This window comes from Aegilops tauschii, chromosome 5 (assembly GCF_002575655.3).
Source record: "Aegilops tauschii subsp. strangulata cultivar AL8/78 chromosome 5, Aet v6.0, whole genome shotgun sequence".
NCBI lineage: Eukaryota > Viridiplantae > Streptophyta > Magnoliopsida > Poales > Poaceae > Aegilops > Aegilops tauschii.
Window position 1 is genome coordinate 160,850,223 of NC_053039.3, and position 11,023 is coordinate 160,861,245.

The following is an 11,023-nucleotide window of genomic DNA, read 5'->3' on the forward strand; positions in this document are numbered from 1 at the left end:
CCTCAACCAGTTCCTCGCAAATCAGCCGAAGTCTTTCAGCTATTGTGCCGAGGCCACAGATGCCGATGATTGGCTCGTGGACATCAACAAGCATTTTGAATGTAGCAATGTCAGGCCTGAGGACTTTGTCAAGTTCGCTTCTTTTCAACTCAAGGATCAAGCTGCCGAGTGGTATCAACAATACAAAGATTCCAAAGGAGGCCATGTGATTACCTGGGATGATTTCCGCCGAGACTTCAAAGCTCACCACATTCCACAAAGTGTTGTTAAGAGCAAGCGTGAGGAGTTCCGCAATCTCAAGCAAGGCAGCATGTCCGTGTATCAATACAATACTCAGTTTCAGAAACTCACTCGCTTCGCTAAGCAAGACGTTCCTGATGAAAACAGCATGATCTATCAATTCAGAGGTGGCCTCAGAGAAGATCTGCAATTACCTCTAGTGCTTTTTGAGCCGACCAAGTATGATGATTTCTACAATATGGCACTGAAGCAAGAGGCTGCTCAGCTCAAGTGTGAGGCTTCTAAGAAGAGAGTTAGGGACGCAGTTCAGTCTTCTTCTTCCTCACTAGTGGATGCTAAGCAACAGAAGTTCTGGTTGCCTCCTCCTCCTCCGTTTCGTCAGCCTTTCTAGCAGAAGAACAAAGGTGGCCATGGATCTTCCCACTCATCCAACCTTGGCTATCAGAACAAGTCTCAGAATGAAGCTCCAAAGTCGAATGCTCCTTATCATCGTCCACTCTCAGAGGTGACTTGCAACAAGTGTCAGCAGAAAGGTCACTATGCTAACAAGTGCTTCAACCAAAGGTGCCTTCCGCCTCCTCCTCCTGTGAGATCTTCCAGCAATGCAGTGGTCAAGCATAATCCCAAGTCTGCAAAGGTGAACATGATGAATGCAGCTCAAGCGGAGGAATCTACTGATGTGATAATGGGTAATCTTCCTGTTAATGACTTTCCTGCAAAAGTTCTTTTTGACAATGGTGCATCGCATTGTTTCATGTCAAGATTGTTCTTTGCAAAGAATGATTTTACTTGGTCTTACCTGGATAAACCATTGGGTGTTGTTTCTCCGAGCAAGTCAATGAGAGCCAACTCGATAGTTCCCGATGTCTCTATCAAGATGGGCGATTATAAATTTCTGTCTTCTCCAATTGTCCTTGGTGACTCAGATATTGATCTTATTCTCGGGATGGACTGGCTTTCAAAGCACAAGGCTCAACTTGATTGTGCTGCCAGGGAAATTCAATTGACACACTCTTCTGAGGATGTTATCATCTATGCCGCTCGTGATGAAACCATTCAGTTGTTTTCTCTCAATGAGAAGGGCAAGTTGAATGCCATCTCTCAAATTCCAGTCGTTTGTGAGTATCAAGATGTCTTTCCAGAAGAGCTTCCAGGTATGCCTCCTCACTGGCCAGTTGAGTTCGTTATTGATCTTGAGCCTGGCACTGAACCCGTTTGCAATTGAAGAAACAGCTTGATGAACAAGAGCGTCTGGGTTTGATTAGACCGAGTTCATCTCCATGGGGTTGTGGTGTTCTTTTTGTCCAGAAGAAGGATGGCACGGACCGACTTTGTGTCGACTACCGTCCATTGAACAAGAAGACAATAGAGAACAAGTATCCACTTCCCAACATCAATGAGCTTTTCGAGCAACTCAAAGGTGCTAAAGTATTCTCCAAGCTTGACCTTCGAATCGGTTATCATCAGATTCGCATTCGTGAAGAAGATATTGCCAAGACAACATTCAGAACAAGCTTTGGTTCTTATGAATATACTATCATGTCTTTCGGCCTTGTCAATGCTCCTCCAACATTCTCTCGGATGATGAATTTCATCTTCAACCCCTATACCAATGAATTCGTCCTGGTGTATCTCGATGATATCTTGGTCTTCTCCGAGAATAAGAAGGATCATGCCAAACATTTGCGATTGGTGCTCGACAAGCTCAGAGAGTATCAATTCTATGCGAAGTTTTCAAAAGGTGAGTTTTGGCTCGATGAAGTTCTTTACGTTGGTCATATCATCTCTGCCAAGGGCATCGCTGTTAATCCCGAGAAGGTGTCCGCAATTGTGAATTGGGAACCTCCTCAGAATGTCAAGCAGCTTCGCAGTTTTCTTGGTCTTGCAAGCTATTGCCGAAGATTCGTTGAGAATTTCTCTAAGATTGCAAAGCCTCTTTCCAACCTCCTCCAGAAGCATGTGAAGTATGTCTGGACGCCTGAGTGTGACGTTTCTTTCAACACTCTCAAAGAGAAACTCGTCACAGCTCCTGACTGAACTCCTCCTGACGAATCCAAGCCATTCGAAGTTTTCTGTGATGCTTCTCTTCAAGGTCTCGGTGCTGTGTTAATGCAAGAGAAGAAAGTTGTGGCCTATACCTCTCGTTAGTTGAAACCCAACGAAAAGAACTACCCCACTCACGATCTTGAGTTGGCGGCAGTTGTCCATGCATTAATAACATGGAGACATCTCTTGTTGGGAAGAAAAGTGGACATATTCACCGATCACAAGAGTCTCAAGTACATCTTCACTCAGCCAAACCTCAACCTCAGGAAAACTCGATGGGTCGAAATGATTCAAGAGTACAATCCGAGTATTGAATATACTACAGGCAAAGCCAATGTCATTGCAGATGCTTTGAGCAGGAAGGCTTATTGCAACAGCTTAATTCTCAAGCCATTTCAACCGGATCTTTGTGAAGCTTTCCGCAAGCTGAATCTCCAAGTTGTTCCTCAAGGCTTTCTTGCCAACCTCATAGTCTCTCCTACTTTGGAAGATCAAATTCGTGAGGCACAACTCCTGGATACCATGGTGAAGAAGGTGAAACATGGTATTGACAAGGGTCTTTCCAAATACAAGTGCTATCTCATTGATGACAGAGACACTTTATTCTTCGAGGACCGGATTGTGGTTCCTAAAGGTGATCTAAGGAAAGTCATTATGAACGAGGCGCATAATTCTCTTCTTTCCATTCATCCTGGAAGTACGAAGATGTACCATGACCTCAAGCAGTCGTATTGGTGGACTCGAATGAAGCGAGAAATCGCTCAATTCGTGAACGAATGTGATATCTGTCGAAGAGTGAAAGCAGAACACCAACGACCAGCTGGTCTCCTCCAACCTCTTGCTATCCCAGAATGGAAGTTTGATCATATCGAAATGGACTTCGTGACGGGATTTCCTAAGTCCAAGCGCGGAAATGATGCTTTCTTCGTTGTCATCGACAAGCTTACTAAAGTGGCTCATTTCCTTCCAATCAAAGAATCAATCACAGCAGCTCAGTTGGCAGAGCTATACACCTCCAAGATTGTCTCCTTGCACGGGATTCCACAATTGATATCTTCAGATCGTGGAAGCATCTTCACTTCTAGGTTCTGGGACTCCTTCCAGAAGGCCATAGGCGCCAACATTCGCTTCAGCACAGCTTTCCATCCTCAAACTAGTGGCCATGTCGAGCGAGTCAATCAAATTCTTGAAGATATGCTTAGGGCTTGTGTCATTTCTTTTGGCATGAAATGGGAAGATTGTCTTCCATATGCCGAATTGTCCTACAACAACAGCTTCCAAGCGAGTTCGGGCAAGGCCCCATTCAAGATTCTCTATGGCAGAAAGTGTCGTACTCCTCTCAATTGGTCAGGGACTAGTGAACGCCAACTTCTTGGCAATGACTTAATCACAGAGGCTGAAGAAATGTGTAAAGTCATCCATGAAAATCTCAAAGCCGCGCAATCGCGCCAGAAGAGTTACTATGATAGTAAGCACCGTGATTTGGCTTTCGAGATCGGAGACCATGTCTACCTCCGCGTCTCTCCAATGAAAGGCACTCGTCGCTTCGGTATCAAAGGGAAGCTTGCCCCTAGATACGTGGGTCCTTTCAAGATCATTGGCAAAAGAGGCGACCTCGCCTATCAACTTGAGCTTCCCTCCAACTTCGCGAATGTGCACGATGTGTTCCACGTGTCACAGCTTCGCAAGTGCTTCAAGGCTCCTGAGCGCACCATCAACTTCGAAGAGATTGATCTCCAAGAAGATCTGTCTTATCATGAGCACCCCGTTGCTATTCTTGAAGAAACTGAGCGCAAGACTCGCAACAAGTCAATCAAATTGCTGAAAGTGAAGTGGTCGCACCATTCCGATCGAGAAGCCACCTGGGAACGCGAGGACCACCTCCGTTCTGAATATCTGGATTTCTTTCAGTCCTAGATCTCGGGACGAGATCCTCTCGTAGTGGTGGAGTGTTGTAACACCCCGGATGTAACTTTCCATCATTGTAACTCCAACTCTTGCCATTTTCGGCTATGTGTTATGATATTCCGTCTGTGGTTGGGTTTTGTCTTTCGTTTTGTATTTTGTTCATGTCATGCATCTCATATCATGTCATCATGTGCATCTCATTTGCATAGGTGTTCGTCTCATGCATCCGAGCATTTTCCCCGTTGTCCGTTTTGCAATCCGGCACTCCCACGCGCACTGGCGCGTCCCTCTTGTTTATTTTCATGAGCGGGTGTTAAACGTTCTCGGAATGGACCGAGTCTTGTCAAGTGGCCTTGGTATACCACCGGTAGACCACCTGTCAAATTTCGTTCCATTTGGAGGTCGTTTGATGCTCCAACGGTTAACCGGGTAACCGCACAAGCCTTTTGTGTGTTGCAGAAAAAAAAACCTCCAAACAGCCCAAAACCCACTTAAGTCACCTCCATGCTCTCGATCGTTCGATCACGATCGTGTGTGCGAAAACCGTGCCTCATTTGGACTCTCCTAGCTCCCTATGCCTATATAAACACCCTCCCCGTCCAAAATTTCGGATCAAACCCTAGTCTCCCCTTCCCTCGCGCCGCCGGACACGTCCGCCGCCACCGGACACATCCCGCCACCGCCCGGCCTCTCCCGCGCTGACATGTGGCAAGCCGCCGCCGTCCGCCGCCGAAGCCCGCCAGGCCCAGGGCCGGCCCCTGCGGCCCGGGACGCCGCGGGCGGCCGAGCCCCGCGCTCCGCGCCGTCTCCATCCGCCGGTGCATTGCCGCCCTCGCCGGTCGCCGCCCTCGCCGGTCGCCACGCCCGAAGCCGGCGAGCTCCTCCCGCGCCCGTCGCCTTGACCGCCGCCGCCAGCGCCTCCGCCGCCCCGGAGAAGCCCCGAGCTCTTCCGCCTCCCTCTAGCTCCTCCGGCTGGCACCCTCCTCTTCCCCTCCGTCTCCGGCAGCTCCGGAGACGAGCCACCGCCCGCCTCGACGTCCGCGCCAGATCCAGATCGGGAGAGGTTGACTTTCCTCCCCCGAGTTTCTCTGTCCTGAGATTTTTACATTATATGCTCCTGTTCATCGCATCATATCTCATCGCATATTGCTCCGTTTTGCGTGCATGATATATTGAAATGTTCGTCTTGAGATGCTCTTCATTTTGTTCCATTATGCCATGTTCATTTGAGTTCATCTTGATGCCCAAATCTCTGGTGCAAGAGTGCTATATGATGTTCACTGCTGTCACTTATCAGAACTTGGTGTTTTGTTATTTTTGTTGCATTTGATGTGTGCATCTTATGGGCATGAGCTCTACAGGTGTTTTGATCTATGCCATGCCATCTTGACAGAGGTGTATGCCATGTATTTTTTTGATCTATGTGGTGACTAGCACAAGCATGCAAACTAGGCTTCGTGATGTTTCTGTTTTCAGAGACTTAGGATTTTGCTGTCGGTTACTGCTGTTATTTTGTTGCTATGTATCCATGTGTCTACAGTGAGATCCATGCTTCTTTCGGGCATGTTCAGTAAGGATGTTTTGTAGATATAGTTGTGCTCTATCCATCCATGCCCCTGTTTGCAATTATGGAGTGCCATAGCATGTCTTAATCTTGCTCTATTTTTGCTATAAAATGTTTCTGGCAGATTGTTTACATGATATTCAATTTTGCCAAGGTGGTTGTATTTGATCCATACATGCTATGTACTTGCTTTTTCCATGGTTAGCTTCATAAACATGCCATATTGCTGTAGGTATGCTTGTTTTGTCATGAATTGCTTTGTAATGAGTGAATCAAGCTCACCAAGATGCCTTCATAATTCTTTTAATGCCATGCTCTGTTTTCTGTTAAGTCTGAAACCTCTTAACGAAACTTGCTACGTTTACATGGTTGCCATCATATCTTCTGGTGCTTTATGGCTCATGGTCAGTAAGGGACTTTTGTTCTATGCATTTAGTAGATTCATTCCATGCCTTGTTTGTCTATGTTAAGTTCCTGTAGCATTAGTTTTGCTTGCTCTAAACATTGCTATCTTTTGCACTTTTGCCATACTTGTTTGAACCCGTTATGTTGTGATCTAGCCGTAGCTCAGTGTTCATCTTTTGTCAAGCATCTTCTGTAGATCACTGCCATATGCTTTATTGCTATGTTGGAGTGCTGTAGCATAGTTACTTGATGTATTCTAAGTGCTATCATGGATCCGTTTCCGGTGATCTTTATATTGATTTCGACCAAAATCATCTCATCTTTCCAGTGGCATACTCGGTTTGCCAAGTTACTGCCTTGTTCATTCTTTTTCTTCCGGAGCTCGCATATGCATCGCATATCATATCTCGCATATCATTCATGTATTGCATCATGTTGTTTGTGCATTTCCCGTGATTGATTGTGGTTCGATTGCTTGTGTTCTTGCTGTGGGTAGAGCCGGGAGACGAGTTCGTGAACGAGGAACCTGTTGAGTATGCTTACGAGGATCAAACTTTCGACAACTCTGAGAACCTTGCAGGCAAGATGACCATACCCTCGAAATCACTTATATCTTTGCTTTGCTAGTTGTTCGTTCTATTTCTTTGCTGCGCTACCTACCACTTGCTATATCATGCCTCCCATATTTCCATGTCAAGCCTCTAACCATCCTTTCCTAGCAAACCGTTGTTTTGGCTAAATTACCGCTTTTGCTCAGCCCTTCTTATAGCGTTGCTAGTTGCAGGTGAAGTTGAAGTTGGTTCCTTGTTGGAACATGGATATTTTGGAATATCACAATATCTCTTATTTAATTAATGCATCTATATATTTGGTAAAGGGTGGAAGGCTCGGCCTTATGCCTGGTGTTTTGTTCCACTCTTGCCGCCCTAGTTTCCGTCATACCGGTATTATGTTCCTTGAGTTTGCGTTCCTTACGCGGTTGGGTGATTTATGGGACCCCCTTGACAGTTCGCCTTGAATAAAACTCCTCCAGCAAGGCCCAAACTTGGTTTTACCATTTGCCACCTAAGCCTTTTCCCTTGGGTTTTCGCGAGCCCGAGGGTCATCTTTATTTAAACCCATGGGCCAGTGTTCCTCTGAGTGCTGGTCCAAACTAGAGCATCGTGCGGGACCGTCCCTTGGCAACATGGGTTACGTTGGTACCTGTACGCTTCGCTTATCCAGTGTGCCCTGAGAACGAGATATGTTTAGCTCCTATCGGGATTTGTCGGCACAGCGGGCGGCTTTGCTGGTCTTGTTTTACCATTGTCGAAATGTCTTGTAAACCGGGATTCCGAGATTGACCGGGTCTTCCCGGGAGAAGGTTTATCCTTTGTTGACCGTGAGAGCTTATGATGGGCTAAGTTGGGACACCCCTGCAGGGTATTATCTTTCGAAAGCCGTGCCCGCGGTTATGAGGCACATGGGAATTTGTTAATGTCCGGTTGTAGAGAATTTGACACTTGACTTAATTAAAATACATCAACCGTGTGTGTAGCCGTGATGGTCTCTTCTCGGCGGAGTCCGGGAAGTGAACACGGTTTGAGTTATGCATGAACGTAAGTAGTTTCAGGATGACTTCTTGATCATTTCTAGCTTCGCGACCGTTGCATTGCTTCTCTTCTCGCTCTCATTTGCGTATGTTAGACACCATATATGCTTAGTGCTTGTTGCAGCTCCACCTCATTACACCATCCTTTCCTATAAGCTTAAATAGTCTTGATCTCGCGGGTGTGAGATTGCTGAGTCCTCGTGACTCACAGATTCTACCAAAACAGTTGCAGGTGCCGACGATACCAGTGCAGATGACGCAACCGAGCTCAAGTGGGAGTTCGATGAGGAACGTGGTCGTTACTATGTTTCTTTTCCTGATGATCAGTAGTGGAGCCCAGTTGGGATGATCGGGGATCTAGCATTTGGGGTTATCTTATTTTCATTTGGATTTGGCCGTAGTCGGTCGATGTGTGGATTTTGGATGATGTATGAATTAATTTATGTATTGTGTGAAGTGGCGATTGTAAGCCAACTCTCGTTATCCCATTCTTGTTCATTACATGGGATTGTGTGAAGATGACCCTTCTTGCGACAAAACCACAATGCGGTTATGCCTCTAAGTCGTGCCTCGACACGTGGGAGATATAGCTGCATCGTGGGCGTTACAAGCCCAAGGCTACATCACCACCAGAGCCTTTTGCAGGCGAAGACTACTTTTGTCAGGATAAGCTGTACTAGCTGTCCCCTTTCAAATTGGCCGTTGTTGGCTCCCTTCCCACTCAATATTTGAGGAGAGGACCAGGGCCTCTATAAATAGGACTAGACACCATAGTAGGAGGCATCTGATCTTGAGCCAATCCTTAGCCACACACCGAGCACAAGAACACCTCAACCTCAGGAGGCTGTTCTTCCCCTTGTACTGTTCATCATCAGCCCAAGAGGCAATCCACCACCACCACCACACCGGAGTAGGGTATTACACCACAAGGGTGGTCCGAACCAGTATAAATCTTGTGTCCCTTGTGTTGTGAGTTCGTCGAGTTCGTTCTTGAGATCTTAGCCAGTTAGGACTTGGATCGGTAGGGAGGAGAACTTCGTGCGCACCCAAGTGTTCGAACCTTGAGGGTTTTGCCAGAACCCATGATCCGACAGTCGCGGGCAAGGCCAGGCACGTGCACACAGTACCTAGCCCCCGCGCGCGGGACGCAGGGGCAAGACCGACGGGCAACTGCCCCTCCTCCTGGGACTTGGTTAGAAAGGCGAACCAAGATAGAAAGAGAGAAAATTCCAACGCTGGCAAATAAAAGACACGAAAGCTCCAAATTAATTCAAGAAGTTGCAAACCAGCTACAGAAAGCAAGCAAAAGAACAGCCGCGTCCAGCACCTAGACTACTCTTCTTGTCTTCCCGCAAACTTGGAGCATGGGGCCTCCACTAGGACGTGGGTGGGAGCCCCCATGAAGCATAGGGGCGACGCTCAGGAGACTTCGGGCGTGTACAGCCCCAACTCATTATTACGTGAGACTTCGGGCGTGTCTCGAGCGGAGACCTTCACAGACGTGGGGCCTTGCTTCATGGGTAGAACTTCCAGAGGTGTTGGATGTTCCAGGCGTTCTGGATGGGGACCCCGTCCTGCGTCTCCAGGGGCGCGACACCAAGCTTGGAGACACGGGCGATCCTGAACGGGCCCTCCCACATGGGCGAGAGCTTATGCAGCGCTTCCCTGGAGAGCACCTGCCTCAGGACGAGATCACCCACATCGAGCATCCTGGAGCGGACGCTACAGAAGTGGTACCGCCTTAGGGACTGCTGGTACCTCGCTGCTCGGAGTGAGGCCTGGCGGCGGCGTTCCTCCCCCAACACGAGGTCCATCCCCCGCGAGGCGTCCTGGCGTGCCTCGTCAAATGCCAAGACCCACGCGGAGTGGTTCCTGACCTCGTGAGAGAGAACCGCTTCAGCTCCATTGATGAGGAAGAATGGAGTCTGGCCCGTCGGCTTGGTCGCGGTGGTGTGGATGGACGACAGCACGGACTGGAGCTCGTCGAGCCAGCCCCTGCCGCGGGCCTCGAGCTTCTTGTTGAAGGTCCTTGCCTTGAGGCCCCTCAGGACATATGCGTTGGCGCGCTCAGCCTGGCTGTTGCTCCATGGGTGTGCCACCGAAGCGTAGCATATCTGCGTCCCAAGGTTAGCACAATATGTTTTGAAAAGGTTGCTAGTGAACTACAAGCCATTGTCAGTGATGATGCGATTAGGAACCCCGAACTGGCTCACGAGGCCCTTGATGGACTTGACAGCCGAGCCGGCCGAGATGGTGCAGACGGCCTCCACCTCCGCCCACTTGGTGAATTTGTCGATGTCGTTGTAGAGGTAGCGGTAGCCCCCGGGCGCTCGAGGGAATGGTCCCAGGATGTCTAGCCCCCAGACCGCGAACGGCCATGAGAGCGAGATGGTCTGGAGGCCCTGAGCGGGTTGGTGGATCTGCTTGGCATGGAACTGACAGGCATCATAGGATCTTACCAGCTCGGTGGCATCATTGAGCGATGTGGGCCAGTAGAATCCGCTGTGAAATGCCTTGCCCACGAGGGTGCGCGATGAAGAGTGAAACCCGCAGTCCCCGCCATGTATGTCAGCCAACAGCTCGCATCCCTGCTCCCGGGAGATGCATCATAGAGAAACATCGTTTGGCTGTTTTCGGTAGAGCTCCTCGTCCTGGATGCAGTATGCGGTGGCCTGGCGGGCCACATGCTCTACATCTTCCTCCTTCTCCGGCAACGTGCCTTGGAGTAGGTATGCCTTGAATTCCTCAGTCCAGCACCCCTCCTGAGGCTCAAGCGCAAGGAGCAGGCGGGCTCTCGAGGTCGGGCCGCAAGCTGGGGCACCTGAGAGGGGTGCTGGTGGGAACTCCTCCTGAGGCGACGCTGGTCCCGCAGCGGGGGGAGCCGTTGACGGCTTGAAGAGCCGCTCCTCAAAGACGCCGGGCTCCTGAGGTAGACGCCGAGACACCCTCTTGGTGATGTCGTCCGCCTCCTTGTTCGTGCCGCGTGGCACGTACTGCAATTCCAGGCCCAAGAATCGTTTCTCAATTTTGCGTACCTCCTCGAGGTATGCCTGCATGTGCCGTCTTCGGCTTGTACGCGTCGTTGGAGAAGTTGACGAGGAGTTGGGAGTTGCCCCTAATGGTGAGGCGCCTCACCCCCAAAGCCGCTGCAGCCTAGAGGCCGGTGATCAGGCCTTCGTATTCTGCGATGTTGTGGGAGACCTTTTCGCCCTGCTGGAAGCAGAGCTGCAAGGCATAGTAGAGCTTGTCCTAGGTGGCGACATGAGGAT

The 11,023-nt window shown here is 49.2% G+C and overlaps 1 protein-coding gene across 1 annotated transcript; it reads right to left on the reverse strand.

Moving 5' to 3' along the window:
- Window positions 1–10,360: 10,360 nt before the first annotated feature.
- On the reverse strand, window positions 10,361–10,810 carry LOC109757086 (uncharacterized). Its single transcript, XM_020315923.1, has one exon. It carries the CDS (start codon window positions 10,808–10,810, stop codon window positions 10,361–10,363), a length of 450 nt encoding a protein of 149 aa, XP_020171512.1.
- Between the last annotated feature and the right edge of the window lie 213 nt (window positions 10,811–11,023).